The sequence below is a fragment of the Corvus hawaiiensis genome, chromosome 7 (genome assembly GCF_020740725.1).
Source record: "Corvus hawaiiensis isolate bCorHaw1 chromosome 7, bCorHaw1.pri.cur, whole genome shotgun sequence".
Lineage (NCBI taxonomy): Eukaryota > Metazoa > Chordata > Aves > Passeriformes > Corvidae > Corvus > Corvus hawaiiensis.
Genome location: NC_063219.1, coordinates 14,240,830 through 14,267,716, shown reverse-complemented (window position 1 = coordinate 14,267,716; position 26,887 = coordinate 14,240,830). Strand labels below are relative to the sequence as shown.

Here is a 26,887-nt window from a genome sequence, read left to right as displayed (position 1 = left end):
GAAAGTAACCCAGGGAGCTCAGGTCCTTCCAGAGCTGTTCAAACAGGGAAGGCACCCCTAGTGCTGATGCAAGGTCCTTGTTCGCTGCTGCCTCCGTTCCAACAGAGATATGACAGGAAGCCAAGGGATGAGAAAGACAAAAGGAGACAGCACTCGCCCTAGCACCCGCTGAGACCTGGCTGTCCTTGCTCAACTCCTGCCTTTACTGAGCCCTTATCTGCCCCTGCCCCACCACTCAGCATGGCAGTGAGTGTGAAAGGCGACCTGGCTCCACAGTGATTCTGCTGTGGGGCTGCTCCTGCCTGATCTGGCTAGCAGCAGGGAGCAGGGAAATTTGGAGAGATGCTGACTAACATCTTCACTGGCAGTGAGATTTCCTCCAAAGAGGAGCCTGAAGATGGCTGTGGGCCAGAGAAGGAGCACAGTGCCGGACTGCACAGGTACCACGTGCCTACCTGTGAGTGTGTGGAAGGGAGGCTTCTGGGCTGGTGGGAGGGAGCCGGTCACCCAAGGGCCTCCTTTGTCTCTCTGTATTTCTAGCAAAGGCCTTCAGACCCAAACCATGCAAGTCTTGGGTGTGGTGGTTGGCACTTTTCCCTCAGTCTTTTACCCAGGAACTTACTCAGCCAAACTGATTCTCACCAAACAAGCCCCCCTGCCCAAGCCTGTCCCCAGAAGGTTGATGGCACTTGGTAACCCAGCATCTGGAGCTCCTCTATGGAAATAGGCCAGCTGGGAGAATCTCCCTGCTCACAGTTTACATGAGCAATACTGACGTAGTCTGGCTGGTATGGTGGGATCAGCCAAAAGAAATCCCAAAGGAAGATTATTATTTATCCAGTATCTGTGCTTTTTAGAAGTTAAAGTTGTTACCACCTGCTATTTGCCATCTTAATACTCTAACATACGAGCTGATAAAGCTTCTGTGCTGACTCTTTTCACTTGCCCCTCAAGATCTCATTTCTTCTCACAACAATACTTGGGTAAGCTCTCGGGCTCAGGGTCATTGCTCCTGGCCTGTGTTGCTGCTGCTGGGGGCTCTGCAAGGTCCAGTGCCAGAACTGCACTGGAAGCAGCTGAGAGGCAAATGGGGCAGCCCAAGCTGTGGGAACAAGCTGGGAAATGTGCTATCTCCACACCCCTGCTATGTGAGCATGTTATTTCATCAGTGACCTAGTTTTATGAATAAAAAGGTCTTCCCTCTTCATAACTACAGTAAGAGAGAGTTTTATTAATGTTTGCCACTATAAAGAAAAGGTTACTGTGTCTTAATTTTACTAGGTTGCTTTAAAACCTATAAGATTTTATGGAAGTTGGGAGATGGCTTGTGATCAGCTGTCAGTTCTATGTGCACGCTTCTTCAAGAAATGAGTCTGTAGGGATGACTCAGGCTTGGCAACAAAAGATGTTCCCTCTGTAAAACAGTTACCTCTGAAAATGTAAGGCTTTTTCTTCATTGCTCTCTTGGAGAAGGGAGGGGATTATAAGATTGCTAGGATGATGATGAATATTTTAAATTTGAGCTCTCAGTTCAGCTGTATGACAGCTCCTATCAGCCAAATAACATTTTCTATCCTGACTGGATAAGTACATTAGTGCTTCCAGTACAGATTCTAGTTTTGGCTCTACAACTGGTTGCCTTTACACATTTGTTTGGGACCAAAAAGGGTTCCAGAAGCCTGCATTTAAATGTCACTGGAAGCCTATTTGTATCTTATCTAAGCCCAGACTGAGGGCTGTTACCATATGCCCACATCTGTAAGGGCTGTTCTCACAATAGAAATAACTAAATTCACTTGAAAACTGGAGAGAGAGAGGTTTCAAGCATGGTAGCTCCTAGGAGACAACCAGTGCTCTTTTACACTGGTCTGGGTGCTGGGCTGAAGTGTAGATGGGGAAAGTCAGGTTTAAAACAATTAGGCTCAAGAAAATAAGGTGATTCTTTAGCTAGCATAAAACAGGCTGACATTTTGAATGGAACTGTTAAGAGGCCAAACTTCCTGAAGCAGAAATAGGATTGCATGGATTTCTTGTGATTGTTACTTAGGAAAATAATGCAAAAGAAATACTATAATTCTGATCACCTTGGGTTTGATCTAAGAATTTTTAAATTATTTTATTACACTGATGCTCCTTGTTCATATCCATTCAGTTATTGTTATTTCCCTCTTGGAGTTTGTAGGTGCTATAATGTTGTGATATACTGTTGTATTGCTTAAACAGAGCCTAAATCAATGGATGGTAAAGGCTGTTTAAAAGCAGTTTTCTCTTCTACAAAAAAAGTCAATTTATCTGTAAGCAGCATGAGCAAAAAGAGACATTTTGTGCTCAGCAGGATCTCTTTGGTAAATGGAGGTTTCATGGATTATGCAACTATGTTGGAGAGCACCAAAAATTTCGGGATGGGGCTAAAATAATGTTAAAAAAAACCCAAAACAGGCAGGAAAACACTGTCCAGTGGGAAGGGCCTTGAAATGCCTTTGGCCAGCAGAGGTCAGACTGTCCTTTAGACAGTGTAGTTAATCTGCTTTGTACCTTTGGGCATGTTCCCCTGCTGTTTAATGCTCCAATCCACGAAACTGCCAGCTGGAGCATATCTGTTTATTTATTTAAGAAATTCTTTTGCAATCTAAGCTCCACGTGCAGTATCAGCACATGAGAACTGTAATAAAAATTAAGGATAATTCAAGTTTCTCTGAGTAAATACTTTATTTTGCAGCCCTATGATCCAAGTTTCTTGTATGCATTTGATATGGGAACACTATTTGGTCTGAAATCCAATTTAGTCAGCAGTGGGCTTTTTAAATTTTGGTGCTTATTTAGGTACTTGATGTTTGCAATGCTTTAATTATCAGAAAACTGGTCCTTTTCAGCTACAAGTAGGAACAGCTAATTTTCTGGAGTTGCTTGCAGTAAGCAAATTATTTTCTGCTGCAAGTTAATGCATTCCTATGGCTTTCTTAATATTTATGTGAAATTCTTTAACTGTGATGCTGTAGATGGTGCAACTAAACCTTAATTATAGGTATGGACTGCTTTTGGTGACGCCTCTCTTTGAGCAGTAGCTGGCACCTGTGTGCACAGACAACAGTGCCATGCCCCTTGTGCTCATCTGCAGCAAGAAATTGTTCTGGCATCATTGTACATTGAAGTCTTTGGTTTCTCAAGGCAACAACCTTGAGAAAGGAAGCAACCTTCTTCTTTATTTATGGGACTTCTGGTGTCCACATGTATAAAACGGGATGAAGAGATGAGAAACTGGAAGGCGATTAATGTTGGAGCATTTCTTAGTCATAAGATATGGAGAGAATTTATGCAAAAAAAGCAAATCAATTAATTCCTCATAAGAAGCAGTTTTAGAAGTAATAATAGAAAAAGTTATTTTTTATCTATGGGTTTTGAATAATAAACCTTTCTTGGTAGTTGGGGGGTATAGGAAAACCAGCTCTTTTTCAATCATGTATGCTACAAAGATAATCCATGCAGGATAAAATAGTGCTTTAATTTCCAAGGATGTCTTAAAAAACATGCTACATTTCCATAGTAACAACAAATAATAATGTGTGTTTAAACTTGTGGTTAACTAGTGGGATAAGCAATTCCAGAAACCCATGGGGAACATATGCTTATAGAGAAATAATAAGATATTTGAAGGGTGACTAAGCGTGAGTTCATGTGGGTGAAAGGAAAAATGAAAGCAGCGGGGTAAAGGACATAATTTCACATCCCCTAAGTGTGGGTTCTTGACACAACAATCCCCATGGGAGGGCATTGTGTGGCTCCTGTGGGTGTGAGAGAGGAGTACCCCCTTTCATGGTTGTGAGGATTTGGGGGTTTTTGTGCTCTAAAGATCTGTGGCTGAGATTTTTCTCCAGAAAATTAACAAGAAGCCTGAGGGATGCATGCTACATTGGGAAAAGACTGTTTGGATCTCATTTGCGTTTGTACAAAGATGACAAAGCAGAAGAAGGAAACCCCTGAAATATCTGCTGCATTATGGCATTGGCAGCTTGAGTCTGGTACAGTAGTAAAATATTGGCAGGTCGTGATCTTTTCTGTGCTTAGGGAGATTGAAAATTTACTTGAGCTTCCTTAGGAAGCAAGAATCTGCTCAAGGAATTAATAGCAGAAATGAGGCAAAACATTCACTGGGATCTGTGCATAATTTTGATGCAGTGTTACAAAACTACTATGTTGATGCTCTCTTTGACAGATGGGTCATGAGAATGACCAAATCTGTGACTAACCTCTTTAAAATTTGGGAATCCATAGGTCCAGAATGACTGGCAGGGACAAGTTGAAAGACACCTTTCTTTGGTTGTATATAAAATCTAAAAGGAAATTAGTTTCGAAGGTCTTTGGTGTGGGGATCATAAAGCGCCAATCTGTGATCCATTTCCAATATTGCTACTTATTCATGTGATAAAAAATATATTTTAGTAACCCAAATGTGTTGGGGACACCCTAAGGCTTTAGTGCAACAATTTGATAATACTTTGCACTGATTTTTCTTAAAAATTCAGACCATCTCTCTAGAGAAATGATGGTTAAATGTTTTAGGCTCTCTAGGGGAATCAGTGCCAAAGCCTGGATACAACATCAAGTAGGAATCTTTTAGGGTAGCATGTTTCATGTCTGATTCATCCCTATGCCTAATTCGGGAAAGAGCAGGGAAACTGGTCCAAATTTGTCTATGAAGAAAAGGCAGGATGCCTAATTGGATGTAACAGTTTCTGGGGTTTTTTTCTCCTGTTTTGTAGAGCTGCATTTTTTGGAAACACCAGGATTTTCCTCATGTGATGAACATTGCTGCTTCTCAGCATTTTTACCTACCTTTTATAGCATAGTATGACAGCAGTGATGACAGCAGCAGCAGCAGCACAGGTGTCTCTCTTGAATGCATGACTGTACCTGAGCAGCACCTCAGCACCTGCCAATTATTGAAGGAAGAATATTTCTATTATGGGATGAACATTGGGAAAGCAACTGTAACACCTTTAAGTTCTGCATGTCCATGCCCGGTGAACCATCTTCCAAGCAGTAGTAGCTATAGATAGTAAGTTTCTTTTCCCAGTGAGGTTTAGTAGCTCAAGCATGTGTTGTACTGGCATGGCCATATTCCTTCTGCTTCTCAGGCTAAGGCAGCCTTTACTCTTTGGAGCCTCTCTGCGCTGAAAGATATCTTCAACTTCAGTCTCATGAAATTTTCACCCATCACTTGGGCTTAGATGTTGTAAGCATTGAGACCCTGGTCCTTTCTACCAGTGGAGTGAATGAGCTATTAGTGCTCGTGTTGCCACAGGAACAAATGGGGAGCGCAAGAACAAATAGGTTTCTGTTGGACATGAATAAATCTAGTCTGGGAAGGAGGAAGATTTACTTAGTGATTCTAACCATGAGCTTCTGAAACAGCCTTCCAGTAGAAGGACAAACCCCCCCAGTTGCACTTGAAGGCAATGCATGGAATGAACTGTGCAGTGGAATAGCCAGGGGCTGGACTTGATGACTCCAAAAATCCCTTGCAGTCCCCTTCTCCCCTGTGCAAGTGTATCAGGGAATGAGTGATGACATCATCCTTCCTCTTTCCAAAGCTGCACTGGAATAGCTGCAATCTAGCTTTTTTAGAACCTACCACTTGGAAACGTTTGATCAGCTATGGCAAGTGCTTGGGATGTGAACTCCATGTATTTATTTTGAAGGATATATAAATCAAAGTACATACCTCAGTAAGATTTTCCCTGCCACCCCATCTTACTTTCTTGACGCTATTTTTACATTTTACTTCTCAAGAGTGAAGCAAGCTAGCAAGGAGCAGGCTGCTGTCACAGCCAGAGTTAGAAGTGCCTGCTTATTAGAAGAGTGGCCTTTTTTTTCCTCTGCTGGTGGTGTATGTTTTACTTGCTAAGTATATCTGTATCAGAACAGTTGACAAATGTGTTCTAGGTAGCCTCATTGACCAGCATGTTTCAGCTGCTGCTGCTGCTCTCTCTCTCTCATTAATAATTTGGACAATATGGTGAATAATCGGAGATTTTAGTATCAGAATATTTTCATTGATGGCATAAACCCTCACTGCAGTGTCTTGCGTACAATTTCTTGCATGCAGTTGCTTAAATGCTGCTGAAGAATCCTACTAAACAGCTTGTAAAATCCTTTGGCTATGAAGGCTTAGTTAATTATACAGGAGGACACAATGAATTAATTCTGAAATTAGTCTGGCACGTTTATTCAAAATAATTTTCCCTGCACCCAGAATTAAATGATTGATTTTAAGTTTCACCTGGATGCAATTTGAACTGTAATTAATAAACCCTCTAACCCATTTGCTATTAGGAGCACAGCTGTGTTCCCTTTCCTTCCCTGCTGAACACTGGTAAGATATATTCTTTTTATCATTTTACTTTCTTCACTTGACCTTAACATTAACATTTCACAGTGTTAAGGAGAGAGGGCTGGCAAGTATATCCTAATTACTGTGTATATTCTACCCTGGAGTGCTGAAACATACAGCACTCTCAAAAGAGTTCATTTGTGCAGTACCACTGGTGAGCAGAGTTATTAATGAAGATGTGTGCGCAGATCTCAGTAAATGAGTGACAGTTCTGAGGGAAAAGTGACATTTTTTGCTGTATTTTATTCGATAGTATTACTGTTTAAAGTAGTGTTGTGCCCAATATTGTACATAGTTCCACTATTGTACATAGAGAGGAAAACTGGTTTTAGGGCTCTGTTCAACTACGAACTAACTGGAGAAAGGTCTTGCTCTGAAGTGTATGAGGTTGAAATAAAGATGGAAGAGTGAAGGCTAATGGAAACCCAGTTCTGTTAGATCTACAGTCTGGAAAGTGATGTCTGATTCCGAAGAATCTAGAGTCAGTGCTGTTTCCTGAATCTGTCTTATGTATTTCTCACATTACTGTATCACTTAATGCTTCTCTGCCCCCTCAGTTGCTAAAAAGTATTTAAAGAGGCTAAAATAAACAGAAGAAATTAAAAGTACTGTTTTTTCTGACTAAATGCTGTGTCGCTGCTGTGTTGTTAGGTGGTGGGATGTGTAGCAAGAGAAGGCCATATAATTTTAAAAAATACTAACAGCAATATTCTCTTTCACTCTACTTACTGAGGAGCTCTTTAAGAATAGCTGAACATGGAGGATTGGTGAGTATTCAAACATGAATGATTAAAACCAGTTATGCTAATGCAATGCATTGTTCATTGCATTTACCAGTTTCTTCTCAGTGTGAATTATCCATACTTAAACTGCATATGATACAAAGTAAGGAAATATGGGTGGCATGAAGTTTCAGTACAGCTTTGTCTTCACTGTTAACCCCCTGTTGAGAAATAGAGAAAGGCTACCACCCTCTTTTGCACGCAGATTACAGGTTGTGTGCATTAGTTATGTGCCAGCAAACGAGGTTCTATTGTTAAAAGTCCCCTGTGTAATTACCGCTTTTTAGACTTGCAGCATGCTTGGTACCCCTCCTAGAGCTGTTAGATTTCTTCTGTTATTTACAGCATTGGCTGGAATATTTGCTATTGCAAATAAAAAGGAAATTTCTCTTAACAGAGTTCTGTCATATTGTCCTGTGTGTACAGCACAGAGCACAGCAGGACGGCTGAGCCTGGCTAGTGCTACAGTAATGTGAGTAAATCAGAATCAGACTCGACTACTGCCCTTCCCTGGGAGCAGAGTTCAGCAATGGCTGCTTCTGCCGTGCTGTTTGTGCTGCCTGCACCCCATGGCATTTATCCCTTTCATTGCCCAGGATCAGTCTGGAGCTGTCCAGCTGTAATCACCTATTATTACCGCAGTGACAGACTATGCTAGTGCTTTACTCTTCTGTGATGATCATCACTGTTGTAAATTTGATAGCCAGTGTTCTTATGGCATCCTTGCAAAGACTTTTTGATAAATCAAGTCACCCATGTTTGCGTCTCCTGAACTCGTCTCCTTCATATTCCATCTGCAACAGAAATATCCCTCTTTCTGTTAAAATGAGAACCAGTTTTTCTCTGTGGGGAATATCCAGGAATATCCCACTTGTTTATTTGTTACAGGACTCGTTACATGGATTCTGGAAATAAATGTTAGATAAGAGACTACTGTTGAAATCTAGAAATTACCTTTATTTTCTAGTAAGATACTGTCTTATTGTGCTCACTCAGAAAGATCAATGTTATTAATGATTTGTGAGGAACAACTTCTTTAAACCCATATTTTACATAGAGATTTTCCCAGGACAAGTGGTATGGTGACTTTTTTCAGGTGACATCAGAAAAGGCATTCAATTGTGTTGGAGGGCTGTTATCTTCATGGCTGGGTTAAGAGAGTCTGGACTAACATCTCCCAACTGAGTATCAGGATGAACAGCCAAGACTATTATCAGCAGTTTTGCATTGAAGCCTTTTTTTATTTGAATTGTAGCATTACGAAATTTTATCCCATGTGCTCACTGACCCCCACCGTGTTAAAGGAGGAAGGAATTGGAAAGCTCTGGGCAATCATCTGAAGTTATGATGTAAAGTCTATTTATCACCCTGATCGAAAGGATGTGTATACCTTGCATGGTACACATTTGCTCCCCAGACAGTCTTGAAGCTCCCACTGTCAGCTGTTTCCTGTGTGCATCTGTGTTTCAATTTCTTTCACTGGATACAGATGCTACCATAATCCATGCTTCTGACATTTTGTTTTCAGACATCTGCAGTGCAATCTATCTGGGATTATTTCATAGTGTCTTTCAAAGTTGAAAGAAAGCTCAAAAAAAAAAAAAAAAGCAGCTGTCATTCATAGTAGGACACTTCATCTTGAGCTGATTATGCTCTGTGAACTGCATATGACCATCTAAAGGTTTCTAGCAGGTTTATGACGTACAGCTTGAGCTACATGCCCATCAGGGCTTTGGAAAGTAAGCATGTTTGCTTTAGATGGTTCTTCAGGTGATGATTTCTGCTGCAGGCTTGTACATGAGGTAAAAGAACTTCAGAAAATCTTTGCCCTAGACCACCTTTGTACAAAAAGGCAATCATTATTTTCTACCCTCAAAATCTGGCCAGCAAAATCAGTTCCTAATAGTTTCAGAGAGCAGGTGTTTCTGGCATTCATTGTTGCCAGACTTATTTCTTGTGCGTGGTGAAAGTTTCTGGATTTTTTTTTAATTGCATGGTCATTCTACTCTTTTTCTCTTTGTTCTTAATATATTTTTTCAAATTCTTTTTATTTTAGATCTGAATGGACAGACATAACTGATCCTTTGTTCTGTTTATATGTTTATGGGAAGAAACATGAGCTATTGTTTGAAATATTCTAGTGATATCTAACGATGAGGAACAGCTGGGCTAGGTGGGATGCATGGAAAATGTCTGGAAAGTGAGTCTTAAGGAAGACCATTTAATGAAGAAAACCGGTATAGCTTCCTCATTAGACCTAGACAACAGTGAAATCCTAAGGCACACTTTATATTCTTTTTTACCCCCGGCCATATCATGGATCTGTCTCTTCTATGTGTTTGTCTGCTGTTACACACCTAGATTTTGAGTTTCCACAAGCAGCATCTATTTAACCAGCATGACATTCAGAATTAATTTTTTTTAAAAGTAATAACACTACTGTTAAAAAGTAGTCTGCATGGTAATGATCTGTAAAACTGCTTATACTTTCTAAATTAACAATGATAATGAATTCAGGCTGGAATGTAGAGGAAATAATGTGAAACAGAAAACTACCTATTTTTCTGGAAATCCATGTGGTATGCAGACTCAGAGTAGAAGGGTATAAGCTGACAAATAAAAAGCAATATCCAGACAAAAAGGAGAAATATCTTTATTTCCTCAGCAGCAAGACTTGCATCAAAATAAAGCATATCTGTTCTTGGATATTAGAAGTCTGCTGGGCAAAATGTTTGCTAAGAACTCCATATCTAAACTTGTACCTGAGCCCAGGTTTTCTGACTCCTTAAGTCACAGAATGAATACAAAGCAGCAGATTCATCTTCTCATATCTCCTCGAAATTATTTTTATCTTTGCAACTATTCTTCATGTTGGTGGTTCATCCCAGGCATGCTGGACTGGAAGTATGAGAGATCCTATTCACTGCACAGAAATGCGCCAATCCTTGTGTTTGCGGTCCAGACTGTCCGCTGCTGAACACAGCATAGAAGAATTTCACCAGGTTGGAATCTGACCATGCACCTCCCTGCAGTCTTCCTCTTGGTTTATTATACACACATCCATTTTCTTTGTCAGTATATGTACACCTTTTTTTGGTAACATTCGGTTCTCACCTCCACCCCCGCTTCATTGCAGAGGTCAGCTGCAGTAAGGAAGAGCGGGTCCCAGGGACCAGAGAGAACGCCGTGGGGGTGCGAAGAACAGAGCTGTTAGCTGGAGGCGTTGGGAGGGAGGAGAGGGGGAGCCTGAAGCTCCGCACAGCACTTGGAGCAGGGGCTGCTCGTGCATCCCTCTGCAGTAGCTGGGGACTGCCACTCTGAAACGGCTCAACTCGCAGAGCTGCCCGGGGCGCGAACACCGGCCTGCCCCTGCTCTCAGGAGAACAAGCTGCCGCTGCTGCTGTTCAGTGTCTCCAGAGACTCTTCCGAACTTTGCTCAGGGCTGACGGATTTCAAACCAATTTCACTCCGCGTGAAAGTTCTTTAAAATAATTCCTAAACCCAGGTGTTTGCAGCTGTGCCCGCGTCAGGGGAGAGGTGTGTGCGCTACACCGCGGGAAACCGCGCACCCGCTCCCAGCTGCCCGGGCGGCCGTGCCCCGCCGCAGTCGCGGGACCCCGGCCCGGGAGCAGCTCTGCGCGCAGCAGGCGGCGGTCACTCCGCCGGCAGGCAGCACTTCCCTCCCGGCTGCACAGCGGGCGGCGGCACCCGCGACGGGCGCGGCGCGTCCTGCCCCGTGCCGGGGGCCGCGGCCGCGCCGGGGGCCCCCGTGCCGGCGGCCCCGCGGGCAGCACATCGGACAGCGGCCGCTGCCCCGCCCGGCCCGGCCCGGCCGCGCGTGCGCGGAGCCGCGCGGCTGGGGGCGGGTGCGGAAGGTGCGCGCGCGCCGCCGCCCACCCGCCCCCGCGCTGAGGTGTCGAGGCGGTGCCGGTGTGTCCCTCACGGCGGCGGCCGGAGACGCACGGGCGGTGCCGCTGCGGGGACCCGCCCGCCCCCGCGCTGAGGTGTCGCTGTGTCCCTCACGGCGGCGGCAGGAGCCGCACGGGCGGTGCCGCTGCGGGGACCCGCCCGCGCCGCTCCGCCCGCGCCCCCCGGGCACAGCCCGCCGGCCGTGAGGGCTGTGCCGCGCTGCCCCCCCGCCCCGGGGCGCTATGAGCCATGAAGCCGCCCGGCAGCATCTCCCTGCGGCAGCCTGGCTGCGGCGGCCGCCGCCGCCCCGCGCTCCTGCCGCTCGTCGGCCGCCTCGTCTCGCTGCTCCTGCTCCTCCATGGCTCCTCCTGCCCCCGGGCCCGCGCGGCTGCAGCGGCCGCCGGTGGGTATGGCGGGGGGGGCGGGTGCGTGTGCCTGAGGTTTCTGCGGTCCCTCGGTCCCCCTCCCCCGCGATAAACCCTGGCAACATCCATTTCCCTTCAACGATTCCTTCCTCCCTTCCCGCTCCCAGCTTTGCGTACGTGTCTATCTTGGCGTGTGTAAACCCGGGGCTCAGTTAACATTTCCTTGGCTTGCTTGCTTACACAAAAGAGAGGTACTTGCGGTTCCGGTGCTGCAGTGTGTTGGGTAGGGATGCTGTGCGTGGAAAGACGCCGGTGAGGGATGCGACACAAAAAGCTTCGGTGGGCTTTGTATGTGTCACGGTGCATGTGGACGGGGATCCGCTAATTTGTTTGCTTGGGGTCAGATTTTCGTGTGTGCTTTGTTGTTTATTTGCGCTTGGTTGCATATAGGTGACGTGTGGAATGCTCTGAATGCAGTCTATCTGTGCATCATTGTTATTATTGTTAGTACATTGCCGTTACATTGTAATATTATTATGTTGTTACATCGCGTTGATTGACTATCTTGAAATTTTAATGAGGAGAGACAAGATTTCATTTCAAAAGCTGCTGCTGAAGAAAAGGGCTCTTGTCAAAGTTAAAAGAGGTAGAAATCAATTCCCTTTACATAATAGGAAGTTTAGCATTCAGTGCACATGGACTCTTGAATTCAGTGTGTGTTAGCAACATGGGGAGTATTCTTAGCTTTTTGTAGATTTTTTCGTTTTTTGTGAAAGAATGTAGCTATCAAAGAGGGTGTAGGGAGTAACTACATATCCATTAAATTGACGTTTTTTCTTCCTGAAGGTTGATAAGTATTAAAATATTTATAATCTATGACTACATATGAAAATGTATATGCAATTAAATAAATAATGTTCTTTCCGAAACCATTTTATGTGTGAAAAATGAACCAAATCTAGCTCAGTGAATAAGCTGTCTTTTTGTTTGCTTGAGTGATTAGTAAAATGTTAGAAAACTGCAAGCAAATATGTAGCTTTTTCATGGAAATAAACACATTCTGCCATGGAATTTATGGCTGGCATATCTTTCTTCCCCAGGCCTGCATTGGAATGAAACAGCAAGCGGTATAGAGGAAGTACTGGCAGATGAAGAGAATACATTTCAACAGAGTAACAGCAGTAACAGTAAAAATAACAGCTACAGCAATGCAATCCAGAAAGAAATCACACTGCCTTCAAGACTAATCTATTACATCAACAGAGACTCTGAGACCCCTTACCATATCCTGGATACCAGGGCAAGGCACCAGCAGAAACATGACAAGGTAGGGTAAAAAGAGGCTCATCTGCAGAATTTTCAAAACAGTGATATATGATGTGAAACTGATGTTAATCTGTAGATATTCAAGTCCTAATGGTGATCCCTACCACTATTTTTAGGAATTAAAGGAGTACATGTAATTAAACAAGAGTGTAATTTCCCTTGTGTTAACTTAAAAAATAATTATTTTGAATTTCAGCATGGTTCAGAAACTGAACTGTAGATAAAACAAATGAGAATTAGGCAAAGTTGACTTGACTAATCAGCGTAGATTCTGATGTCTTATGGTACAACATCATCAACAAAATGTTTCTTCCAAAATAGCTCTCGACTGCAGTAGTATCTGCATGGGAGCTTCTTTGGAATCCTAAACTTGCTGCATGAGTTATTTAGCTTTTACTGTACCCTGCCCTACCTAATAAATGCAGCATTCATTTCCTGCCACTGTATGGCCAGTGAAGACCACTGTAAAGTGTTACCATTTTTTGTCAAATAGTAGTACTTGAATTCTTCATTTTTAATGACAAGGTCTAATATTCCATTTTGTATGGATGCAGCTGATAAGTTGGGGTTTTTTCCCCTGAAATTGTATGGAATTGAAAAAGCTTTGGTTTTGTGGAATAACTTTGTGAAGAATTAAACAGAAAAAAGACAAAGAAAATGGATGTGTGTATAATAAACCAAGAGGAAGACTGCAGGGAGGTGCATGGTCTAAATGATATCACTTAGTAGCCTTTAAATTTATTTCATCCTATTTTTATAAACATTTATTTAAAAAATTAATTTCTTCCTATGGGGTAAAAGGTAAGGTGAAGGTTTGACTATAAACAGATTACCATGGTATGGAAGAGACAACAAAGCAAATCAGTGTGTGTAATATTACTGAAGGACTTATCTATTATGGAGTTCCTACCTATTGAATAGCATTTCTCTTGAAATTTTAGACAGTGAATTTAATACATGTTATATATGCTTATGTTGATATTGATTATGTGCCATTTCAGATGTGAAATTAATAAGAAAGCACTGAATAATCTTTGGGGAAAAAAAAAAGTTGAGATAGCTGTATAGTTTTGGTGTTTTAATAGGAAGAAAGGTTGCTTCCTAGCTTATTGAACGTGTGTGTGCTTTTGGATGCATCTCAATACACCAATATGTTATGGTTGGCAAAGGAAAGCTTTTTGATTGTTGGAAACTGGAGCTACTTAAGAGAACACTGCATTCAGAACTAATACTCTTTCAAGTGAGACCACTCTTTCAAGTACACTTAAAACACTAGGATCTTGCTGTTCCTGTCTTTGGAAAGGGGTGTGGGAAGAAAGGGACTTACAAGTGCTTGCAGACTTGCCTTTGGGAATAATACTTCCTCCATGTTGCTTGCTGTATGTGGGGTTTTTTTTGAAATCCATGGAGGACAATGTCCACCAATCTCTACGTTTACCCAGCACTGCCCGCAAGAATGTTGCTGTTGTTGCCTATCCTTCCTATGCCCTGCCTTGTATCTACATGTTGGAGTAAAGCTCTGCAGAAATCAGTGCTGACAGAATTGGTATTGATTTCCTTGGGCATGCTTGCTGCTGAGTATTGTGTAAAGTGGATCTTCTTTCTACCCACTGTGTCACTTTTAACCACAGGGAATGATAATGCTGCAGTTTTTCCCACAGAAGGGTTCCTTAATCCTGGGTCTTCATGGAGAGGGACTTTATGTCGACTTCATTCTTCTGGCATGAAATTTCTGTTGTTTTATATTTATTGTTTACATCTAATTGAAGGAAAGAGTTGATTATATTCATTGTCTGGATGGATTTTTTTATGTCTTGTTTCCAGATCATCATACCCAACACCCTCACCCCATTTTACATCTTGTGTCTTTCCTTGCATGAAGCAATTTCTTTGCCCTTTCATCTACTTTACCAATAGCTAAAATATTTGTTATTACATTATTTTGTTCTGTTTGACATTTGCCGTAATCTTCTATGTAGAGCAATAATTGGGGGCAGGGGGAGTCTGGAAGGTGTAAAAGAAAAACAAGCCATAAACAAAACGATGCAATTGGTTGTGGAAGATACACAAGGGTTGGTTTTGACTTAGGGGGGAGATTTTTTTAGGTACTGGCTTTTATCCTTCCCCAGAATTAAAATAAATGCTGTATTGTAATAAATCCTATTTGTGAGATTTTGATATCTCCCACACTGGTAATAAAGAGAAGTAGCTAAAATACCTTTATAATTAGGTAAAGAAAGACATCTGTATTTAGGATTTTTTTTTTTTAAATACCATGTGAAAAAAGTTAAGACAGCCTTATATATGTATAAAGTGGAAAATGTTGAGGAAAAAATTTTTTTGTTGTTGTTCTTGGAACTATACATTTTAACCTGTATTTTCGTGTCAACCTTAATATAGGATTTATAGGCATATGATGTAGGTATAGTCCCTAACTTTGATAATATTCAGTAGACTCCTTTCTGTGGAACTTCACTATAGTGGTCAGAATAATGTAATATGGCCAGTCTGTGGGATTATGCCTGAATGCCTCAGAAATGCTGAGTCACTATAAAGAGAGGGTGAGACTAGAAGAAATGGTGTGCATGTAGGAAGAAAGAGGTAAAGCTGGAGAAATGCAATTATGTAAAATTATTTAAAATACTTTTTTAAGTCATGTCCCAAAAGTAAGGGGCTGCAACCTTCTTCATGAAATGTTGGTAGAAATTAAACATTGGAGAGAAAACAGAGAATAAAAAATTTAAATAATAAGTTACTTTCTTAGCACTGATTCTCTCTATCCCCTTTTGGTGAAATGTCATCATATTGAGAAGGTGCATGTGATCAAGACCCTCTCTCACTCCTTCTTCTTGGAAAAAGCTTTTTAATCACTGTTAATATAAAGAAATGGTCACCATAGTTTTGACAAAGTGATCTGTCTCCAAGGGGGACAGAGTTCTAGTATATACTCTTTTTTAGCTTTGTGCTCTAAAAAAAGCAGGTTTTAAATACTTGATGCTTGAAGACTCTAAAATCTGTATACCTGTTTCCTCATAGTCGAATTAAGGCTAGCTGGTTTTGAGTTCTTCTGAAGTTATTTTTAGTGCAAAATGCTCAAAAATGAGCATCTATTTATAAAAACACATTAAAGAAGCTCGCAGGAATCCTTAAACTTGATGAGGAGGTCTGAGTCACCTGTGTTCTGTCTTTGTAAACTTCTGCAGGTGGAGGTAGTGTTTTGAAGGAACTGATAATCTCTTTATTGAAGCAGATGACTGCTTTGGTTCATTTTCGCAGGCTACATACACAAGATTTTTAGAAGCTAGCAGGTAGACTGCGTGGGGCACAGCATGTCACAGAAGGCTAGGAGCAAGTCCTTACGGTGGCCAGCAGAGGGAAAAATCCTGCAATGAAAGGTGTGATCTGAACATAATAGGATTGCTGGAGAAACACAGCTCAGGGCAACCTTAGCAAATTTTGAGTGGAAAACAGCTCAAACTGGATGCATATGAAGGAAGACTGTATCTGCTGGACAGTTTCTGAATCATAAGTTTCAGGAGCTGTAAAGAAGCCCTGTCTTCATGCATAATTATAAGCTGCTAATGTAATTTTGGGGAGGAGAGAGGTGTTAAGAAAACTGTTTTGCAGATCCTAAAGAGGAAAAAAAATTAAGGAAGAGTACTTTTGACTATGAAGATGTTCCACCTTCCCCCAGAATGATTTATTTTGAGCTATTTTTCATGGAGTGGAACTCCAGGTGTTTCTGATCAGGTCAGCTGTTAGTCATTTATATAAAGAAAATACTCCTGCCAGGTGAATGCAATAATTTTTGCTATGTTGCCTTGCTTTAAAGGTTGTGATACAGTGCTCTCTTAGTTCTCTAGGTAATTTTAGTATGCAGCATATGAAAGTTGAGCAGGAAAGCATCCTTAAGATGGAAGGAAAATGACTCTTTGCTATGAAGAGGAAGCGGTATTGAATAAAAAGTAGGTATTTTTTTTCTAAAAGACCAAAGGTTACAATTGGTAAACTCTTAAGAGGTGGCATCATGTGAATTCTTACTAAAATCCAGATAAAAATCCTATGCACTAGTTAGTCTTCTCTTTACTTGCCTGTTTTAGGCTATGTTTTCACTTTTAATCCCCATGTAATGAAAACTGGTCAAAATAATGAATGAAGTTCATGTGCCTAACATGTATTAGATTGTTGAAGAGTCTTTGTAGTATTCCAGCTGGCCTAGCCTTATTTTCTTTTTTCCTGATCTTTCTGTGGTGCAGCTTCAGTTTACACTACTTGTAAATGGAAGATCGTGTGTACTTTGTATTTTTTTTTCTATTCTATGTTGAATGTATGTTAATGCAAAAGTCTTATCTTGATTCTGTGTCTTCAGTAGTTACTAACAGGAGGATTGAAATTGGTCTTCCTGTCTTTAGTTTCTGGGAGAAGGAGGTTTTCCTTATGCCAACTTCAACTAGATCTAGATCTTTGTTTCTTAGCTGAAATGTGGGTCATGTTATTTCTACAACTTTTGAAATTATTTTTTTAAAATGCATTTCTGGGTCCTTTCATGAGCTTCACACTATGACCTGTAAAAGGTTTCAGTTCCTAGGTGTTAGGTAGCACAACATTTGTACTTGTTATGCTTTGTTCTGAAATAAAAATAAATTAAGTTTATACGTTTTCTAGCATTTGTGGGAAGCTGGGTACTGTAGGAAAGTGGCCCAAGGTATGGATGCCCTACTTTATAGAGTTTTATAAAAAAACCCTCAAGAGGGTTATGGCTTTGGAGGCCAGTGCTACTATAGAAGGGTATCTAAGTATTGTCATGTTGGGAGAGAATGGTGGGTTCTGGCCCCTGGGGTTAGATGCACAACAGTAGGATTGCTTCCAGGGGCAGACCTGGGTCTTTGTTCACATGCCCACAACCTTTCTTTCAAAGAACTGTCTTCATGGCTTGGGGTTCAAGTGCATCAAAGTAACTCCTCCGCTGTTGAAGTCCAGAGACAAATCATTAACAGGGGGTTTTATGAAATGCTGTATGTTTTAAACATAAGTTTTCACATGCTGCTGGGACACTTATGTGTTCTGTTTCACTTTGAAATGCTTTACTTCCAGGGAGTAGTGGAAGGTTGTCTTGGTGGATGTGCCATGTAGTAGAAGGTAACCAAATGCTGAAAGAAGGAATGATTTCTGTATGGGGTCTGAGGATAGGCCAACAAGCTAAAAGCAGGATAAGGAACTAATACCCAGTAAGTCACGCTGATTTGTGACAAAACTTGTGCTATTATTAGAATGAAGTTCTAGAGCAAAAAAAAATGTTTTAATGGTGTAAAATCCATCTAAATCTGACTTACATTTCTATTTCCATAATGGGAGTGATGAAACCCCTTGCTCAGCTTCTAAACTGAGAGAGGTAGCTTTTGGCCATTATTTTAGTCAGCGGAACTGTATGCAAAAATAGATTTCTAAAAGCAATGAGCTTGGCCTTTGGAGATTGTATCTGTATGAATATAGCAAAAGAGTCATAGCTACCATCAGTCAGTTAATAATACTGTTACTTCTGTTTAAAGACTTGTGACAGAACTTAGTATTTTTGAAGGGATAACACATTATTGCATTTGGCATAGTTTTACTATGAGGAAAGTAAAACCAATATAGTAGTTTATTTTTGGTGATGATGATTGTATCCTGAAAAATCCTGAAAATCTGAAAAAAGTGAATTATGGACAAATGATGCCCAAATGTAATAATGAAAACAATGAAACTATGCAAGTTGTGACATAGATCAGTAGAACTGAGATTCCAGTTACAGCCATTTTTATCTTGAAACTTACTGTAACCTAATGACTGATTTGCAAGAAACTGGAGTTCTTCATATATATGGATTTTTAGCTTGGAAAAAATCCTGAGAGTTACTTCTTTGCATAAGCAGCTACAGCACTCTTATAATGTCCCTAGTATGTAGAATCTCTTATTACAATGACTACACCAGTAATCTGAGCTTCCAGAACAGGGGAAAAAGAAAAGACATTTTATTTTTTTTTTCCTGAAATTTGGGTATGGGGACAGGAAGAATTTGAAAGACTCAGACCTTTCTTCAACCCACATCTCTATACATCATCAGTAAGTCATTGCTGAAGAAAAACTTTATATAATTTTGGAGCTTTGCCATTGGAATGGATTATAGCTGTCAAAGCAGGAACCTCTGCAGAGGTTTTTCGATGATAAGCAAATATGGACAAAGGAACTTGGTCGCCTCTTTATGTAAATAAAGAATACTTAGGCAGGTGTGAGCATATGCATGTATGCAAGTCATACAAGAAGATGATGTTTAATATTTTTCCTGTGAAAATATATTCTTCAAAATATGTACTCATCTACATTATATTCTTGTTTGAATTTGTATTTCTATGCCAATGAGAAGAACACCATATTTCAGATTATACTTCAGGTGTTTTTATTACACAGTAGCTGATGAGAGAATACAGTGAAATTATAAGGTGGATAACAGAATTGCAGATACTTTTCTGAAATATTTCCTCCCATCATTGTGATACATGATGGTTGTAATGCTTAAAACACCTGGTGATAATTCACTGGTAACTTTCCCTGCTACCTTATTGCAGGAAAATAATCAGTTTCAGGATTAGATATGTAGTCTCATTACCTTCAGCTGGTTTCTGGTTTACGGCTTTTGGGGGTGGTTATCTATTGTTAAACTGGCTTAAGAGAATCTGTATTTGCTGTACCAGCAGTGTATTGTATTCACCTGAATTCAAAACAGTGTTTTTGCTAAACTGCAGGGATTTAAAATCCAGTGTTCTTTTTGTAACCAATGGTTTCAGCTGAGTTTGGTGGAGAACATGCCCTGCTGCAGGGCATCGAATAAGTGTCAGCTGCTTTGCAGCAATTGCTTTTGTGTACAGGCTGCATCTGTTAGTGAGTCACTCTAATAGATAGCAAGTAGTGGTTTTATAGACAGAAGTAGTTGTTTTCAGAAATAGCAATGTTGCTATCTCAAATTCTACAAGGTGAAGGGGTTTTATGATATTTCAGACCAAGAATACAAATTACTTTTAATAATTTGAAATTGCAGAAAGATAAAGAATACATGATTGATGCCTTAGAAACTTGAAGGGTAATACACAGGTATCATTGCATGGGCAATAGAAAAGCTATAGCAGATCAGACTAGTCATCCATCTAGCTGTCACTAACATTGGTAGCTGATGCCTAGGGAGAGATTTCTCATAGTTCAGAATGATCTTAATGGAATAGTGCATGCTCTTGTAAATTTTGCGGATAGTTAACACTGAAGTCTTGTTTGTGGCATGTATATGAAGACACATCATTTTAGGTAAATGTTACATGTGGAGGCGATTCAAAGCAGTAGCTTGTGTAACTCTTAAGTGGAATCTTTATGGCATAAAACTAATTGCAGTCCTTTTTCTGTAACAGATTTTCATGCTTTAAAAAAAAATTAATACATGTGTGTTTTGAAAACATGAGGTTTTTGTCATGAACAGCTGCTTGGAAAGCTCCTTGTGACACTTATTCCTTGATTTCACTTTGAAAAAAAAATGGAGCTGGGGCTGAATAGCCTCTCCTACTAGGCATGTATTTAACCTGACATTCTCTGCTTTTTTTTTTTAATGTGTATGCTAGCAGATTCTCTCTGATCATGCCACCTGTTTGTCTTAAACTGTTTTGCTCTGCTGATTCAGAGCAGCTGTAAACTCAGTTCTGCCAGGCCAGTGTTAGCAAATTGGTGAACTGGTGAGACAACAATATACATTTACCAAAAAATATAACAGAGAGAAAGCTTAATAATGGTTTCCTCCTATATTATTTTACATATCAGCTAGGAATATTATTTTTTTAATCCTTGTTCAGAGTCTTTGTATTTTTTTATTAAATAAAAGCAGGCTTTAGCTAAGATTGTTTAATGGCATTAAAGGTATTTAAAATGTTTTGTAAGCACATGACTTTTATTTTTTAAAAAAGAAGCTTGACAACAAAGCTGTGTGACCCTGTTGAAAGGGAAATGATAATTCTGGCAGCAAAGAATGATAAAGTAATACAGGAAATGTCACAGCTGATTTTAGTCACAAGAGCAACTTTAAAAAAAATTATATTGAAGAATTTTCTAAAAGATGAATAATTTTGCTGAGAAAGAAGATGAAAATCGGTGCTGCTTTGTGAAGTGCAAGAATGGAAGAGAAACATAAAGAGCTTATCCTTTGTGGAGAAATTTCCAAAGGAGAACAGGTTATGCTGCAAACTAGCTAGAACTTGATATATTTTCTGTGACATACCTGAAGATTAATCGTGGTGTTTAATAAAAAATAGGGATTGTTTTGTCTTTTGACTAAAGGGCTTAATCATAATATTCTGAATTTGTGTAATTATTAATACTGTATCAAATTAGTGTTTAAGTAAGCATGATTTGATTAGGACATTATCAGGAAAGATACTATGAAATTCAGATCTAATCTCTTCAACCCTGCTGGAACAGCATCTTCACAAAAAGAAATTCTTGGATCATCTCTTATCTTCTCATTTTTCTGGAAAACAGATAAGCATGTTTTAAATGTATTTGGCTACAGTTGTAACAGTATAGAGAAAAATAGAGAATACAGTTTATCTGACAAGAACTGAATATCCTGAAAGTTAAACTTAACTCCCTATGCAAGACAAGCTAATGTTGTTTTTGCTGTATGTTGACCAGCATCAATATTCTTAATATTGGCTTAGCTACGGTGCCAAGTACAAAGCCATTAATTGTGAAGGGATTACTTTGAAGGAGTTTTTCATAATGAATATGAGCCTTGCCATGATTTTCATATTTGAAAGTGTGTATTACAAATGCTTTAATTATTTCTGCCTTTTAAAGGGAATGGATGCAATTACTTAATTAAAAGAACAGTATACTACATTACTTATGCTTTTGTTACATAGCCATCTGTTTATGTCAAAATACAGATGTTTGTGTGAAACTTTTTTTCTCTTTTTTTTTTTTTTTTTTTTGTGAGGATTGAGTGTGTATTTGAAAGCATGCTTTTCAGGTCCTATTTGCTTCCCTCTAAAAAGGAAAATCCTTTTGAATCAGAATTTGGTACAAGGGCAAAAGTTTTCATATGCCCATGAGATTCATGAAAATAAGCATGTTTTCCATAACTTTGTTTTTCACAGTCACATTTGTTGTGTATAAAACTCAGTGAATATTTTGACAATTGTTTCTCTTTACAGGCTGTACATCTGGCCCAGGCAAGTTTCCAGATTGAGGCATTTGGCTCTAAATTCATCCTTGACCTCACATTGAATAAGTAAGTGCATGATTTGAGGTTTCTTTCATTCCTGCTCTTATCATCTTCTGGTACAAGGTTAGAGCGTGTCATATTCCAAGATCTGTTGAAAAAAGATGCTGTTATCCAAGTTTATTAATACAAAACAACATTTAGTGTTCTTTATATGAGGTAATAGTAACCCTTGCTGACACCCATAAAGTAGATGCCCTTAAAATTTTATTGTTCATGGTAAAATAAATAATGATAGATGGAGAAATTCCAGTACAAGTAGTGTTTGCACTATGTGGATTTTCTTGTGGTTTTTTTTACTAATTGATGAATTACCATGAGATGTTTTAGTTGCTTAAGTCAGTGTGTAGGAATACTGTAAATACTTGTATGAATGGCTCATCTTTACTGATCTGGAAAACATGCTATTGTCACTACGGTCATGAAGTTCTTAATGAGATGGGACTCCTAATGGTGTGGCTGCACTGAAAGGTGCAACTAGAGTCTGTTTGCCTGTAAGACAGACAATTTTACGTAATTGTCAGGTCTAGAAGAACTGATGGGTAATACAGGGCAGTGGTGGTTTAGTTATTTATATCCCACATGCTTTTATATCACTGCTGAAGGTATGGAACTATGATTTTCTAAAAAATTGTAATGACCTTTTTTTGCCACTGAAGCTTAAGAATAAGGTAGAAGTATAAAATCCATACTAAATACTGGACAGGTAAAATTTTCTATAGTAATGCTCAAAAGTGCATTTTCCCCTTCTATGGCCCTTGAGACTTTCAGCATGCTTAAAAAAGGAGAAACAAATTTACAGAGACAATTACATACTAATTTTAAAGAGCATTCCTCTGGTCTTGAGGTTCATATGAGGTCTTATTTTGGTCTTAACTGTCAGGTAAGGGAAGTTTTGTTAGGTATAAAAATGCAAACTTATTAAGTCTAAGAACTTTTCAAAGCAGCAAGTTATGGCTTTATAAAATTTGCAGAACTTGTATTTGCATATTTTGCTTCTTGGCTGCTAATTATCAGATATTTTGCTGTAAAGGTGAACTGGAAACATTTTCCTTCATCCATGCATAATTTTGAAGTTAGGTTGGTCATGCATTTTCATCTTTCAAAATGTTATGTGAAGTTTTGAGTGTCTGGCAAAAGATGAATTAGTGTGAAGGCTGTGACTGTCACACAGAATTGAAGGAAAAAGAAAGCTTGAAGATAACTGGGTGTTCTCTACGCTCTGGAGGAATTACAGTGTAGTGCAAGACTGTGTTGTTTTATGAGGGTTGGACCTATGCATAGTAATTCCAGTAGATAATCATGACATATTTCTGAAGGGAACCTATATTTAGTGCCCTCTAAGCTACAGGGAATTTCTCCTCTTGGTCTGCTTTCCACTGCTCCTTTCTGCACATCCAGCCAGTAGTGAGAGTGAGCACACATTCCCAAGATGGCACTCTGTGTAGGGTATGGCTGGTCACCCAGACAGTCACAAAGAAAAAACACTGCCTTTACTGGCACCACATAAACCTGCTGAGAGCACTCAGGTGAGCAGGAAGAAAACAGGCTCATAAAGTTCTTCTACAGCTGATGAGACTTGAAAGTTTGCTGGCAAAATGTACATCAGCCCTCTCCTGATTCACAGGCAGGCCAACGTTCACTGATGCAAATGTTAACACAGGCTTTAAGTTCTTCCAGTATTAATGCCTAGGCTTGAGGTCTCTTATTTGGTCACTGTCTTAGGCCTTAGTCTTTCCGGATACAGGTCTCCCTATAGTTGTTGGCTGACTCTCAAGTTTTCTTGCAGATCACACCTATGCAGAATGGAGAGCAAAGCTACAAAGGGAATATTACAAGTAGGACTTAACATAGGACAGACAGCAGTGACCACGTGCAGGGCTGTGCCAAACAAGCCAACTGTCTTGCAGCTTACACTGGTGACTCCTTTTTAGGCCACTTCCTCTCCGTTTTCTGACACTTGTTCTGTCCTGGTTTGCCTTCTCTACCCTTGGCACATCCCCTCAATGTTCCATAAGAATGATTATACATATCCACAAGTCTGGGCAGACATCCTGAGAAGTTTGTTCCTTCCTGGGAAACAAATGATGTTTACCACTTCTTATCTGTTCTAAAGTTCTGGCTGAACCTGTTCAAGACCATGCCCGACTGGCTTCTTCCAAGGCCCATCGGTCAGTGACCCAACAGAGATAATAATGAAGACCAGAACTCTTATCTCCTGTTCATTAGGACTTGGGTTTTGGTTGCATTTCCTGTCTGAGTCTCACGCTGAATGGCTATTATCCAAGTAACATCACAAACCTATGACATTCCCCATATCCTTGCAACATTACCCCTCATCCAGTCCTGCTGTTTGTCCTTGCTTATTTTTAACAACAAATGTTTCATAAAGTAAATCTACGGATTTTTTTTAATTGTGGCTGCTTTCTCAGCAATCAGGAAATGCAGTGCCAGTCACTTCAAAAAGAGAGAGGGAGCTTACTTGCTATGCACCTCTAGATGAGGAAGTTCTGCTCTTGTGACATGAATGTTCTTACTGCCTATATCTACAAGGTGCAGGGTGTTCAGATGCTTTACTGATATCCCTGCTGCTTGCCTCTATACATTAGGTTTTCTCCTAGCTTCCTTAGTGGTTTTTGACTCATAAACATTTGGCTGTTTATCTGGTTCTGCTCCAGAAAATGACTTCAAAAACCTGTCCTACTTTTTGACTGGACATAATACTCTGAAACTATAAGTCATAAAACTTGTAACATAAATTGTAAATACTCATAGACAATAATCTGAAGAAGATCCATTCTTGTGTTTCAGTTATGTTTATGTGTTCAGCAAAAAGCAGCATTTTGCTATTAGGTTGGGTTACAACGAGTTTTAGTTGGCATACTGATACTGCTAATGTCTGGTCAGAAGCAAAGGCAGAACAACTGGACCAGACTTGAGCTGTTATGTGCTCTTGGCCAAAATAATCTAGTTTGTGGAATATGAAGTCAAGATCCAGGAATACCCTTGTATGATGAATATATATTGTATCGGTTGCTCTAAAGTGAGTTAATGCCACCAATACTGTATGTATTCTGTGCATTTTGGTTTTGTTCCTGTAGTTTTTTGAGTGTTCTACAAGTAATTAAAGCTGAAATCAAGGATGGTTGTTACATACAAACAGGTTCTAGTTTTTAGTTTTCTTTACCTCTGTTGGAAACCCTGGGATTGCCTACCTTCTATGTTGCAGATGCTCTTTTTTTTTTTACAGCAATTATTGTAACTTGACAGTGAAGAAAATTGGATATTCAATTTCATTAATAACTGTTGAGATTTTGTAAGAAAAAGAGGTGGCAGTCTGATAGTTTATGGAGCATGTTACTAGAAAATTTTGTTTTGTTTTCCATCTTGCCGTGGTGCAATGGCACAAACAGCTTGAAGGAAATATGAGCCACTCAAGCCCTCAAGTGTGCAGAGACAACTAACCTGTAAGATTTGTATGGAGTTTGAATGGGCAACCAACTTCACAGTTGCACAAGGTCTAAACCAGATGAAATATCTTTTGTTATCCTGAAGGTGATTTTGGTAGCTTTTTCTGACAAGGGGACTCAGGGAAAAAGATCAGTTTTGAACTCCTTAGCAAGGTGGGTTACTCTGGAATTTTAGACATCTTGCCCCTGTTTGAGTGTAGGCTGTCAGTGTAATGCCAGTTATGACAATGTATAGTAATTGCCGATATGTTGATTATGGAAATAATTTGATGCAAAAAGTAATAGTTTTTCTAATTTGTAATGGATTAAATAATGTTTTCAGTTAGTACTTTTAGTATGAAAATGGAAGATTGTAGGGCACTAGTGGGGTAACAATCCCATTTGAAGAGTTAGACTTATAATTCAGCTATGATTGTCTGCTCAAACTCAATAAATTCCCTATGCAATGAGTAACATGTAGCATTGTCATAAAACACAATTTCTATAAAAAGCCTTTAAAAGTGTTCCCTTATTTCAGGAAGTTCACTTTCATCCTCAAACAATAGTGTTGTAGCATTGTATTTGGCTAATCAATGATCCTGGTATATCTGACCAGTTTCTTATTTTATATTGATGCATTATTTACACAAACAAATGTTTGCAAAGTGCTAGCAAATTAGTTTTTAATGATCTCATTTCCAGCAACATGTAAAAGGCTTTTAACTTGCTGTTCTTCTGCTGAAAGAGAAAAGGTTTTGCAGGTAACTCTTAATGTCCTGCTTAAAGGTAGCAGGTTTTATGTTCTGGTGTAGTACTAAAACACATTAAAGAGCAGTACTACCAAAACCAGTGAATTAAAAATATCTACTTGCTGCTTTTTTAGTGAGGAGGGAAGTTGGCTATATTTTCTGGCAGATTGCAGCCATGGTCTAGTACCTGCCTCTAAACAGAGTGGTCTCCACCAGCATGAGGGGCTGAGGCCATACTGGAACCTTCACCCACTGGGACTCTGGTGGCTGAGACACATCCAAGAATAGGGAATTATTTAACTGAGCTGGACAGAAGCAGAAGGTAAAACCCTTCCTGCTGATAACTTGCCTCAAAATTTAGGATTCTTGGGGAAGGGGAGAAAAAAAAATCCACCAAAATCAGTCTATATTTTTTAGCTTTTCCTCTGTTTTCTCTGTAAGAGTCCATCTTTCCAGGAAACTCTGTTTCCAGGGAAATGGATTTCTTTTCAATGAAGATATCATAGAAAAAATATTTGGCATCTTTGACATGAACTGAAAAAACCCAATCCCACTGCATTTGACCGTAACATGACTTAAAGATTTGAGACATTAAAATATGATGACTATTGTGGAAAGTCA

General features: G+C 39.8%; 1 protein-coding gene across 5 annotated transcripts in view; it reads left to right on the top strand.

Moving 5' to 3' along the window:
- Positions 1–11,256: 11,256 nt before the first annotated feature.
- The window catches only part of ADAM23 (ADAM metallopeptidase domain 23), a 71,100-nt gene continuing 55,469 nt past the window's right edge, over positions 11,257–26,887 (top strand). For 2 of the 5 annotated variants that reach the window (XM_048309090.1, XM_048309094.1), the window contains exons 1-3: positions 11,258–11,485; positions 12,548–12,774; positions 22,001–22,077. In XM_048309090.1, coding sequence (XP_048165047.1) covers positions 11,332–11,485; positions 12,548–12,774; positions 22,001–22,077 — 458 coding nt within the window. In that variant the 5' untranslated portion in view covers positions 11,258–11,331. Of the gene's footprint in view, positions 11,486–12,547; positions 12,775–22,000; positions 22,078–26,887 lie in introns of all 5 variants that reach the window. The other 3 variants (XM_048309091.1, XM_048309093.1, XM_048309092.1) reach the window with 2 other exon arrangements.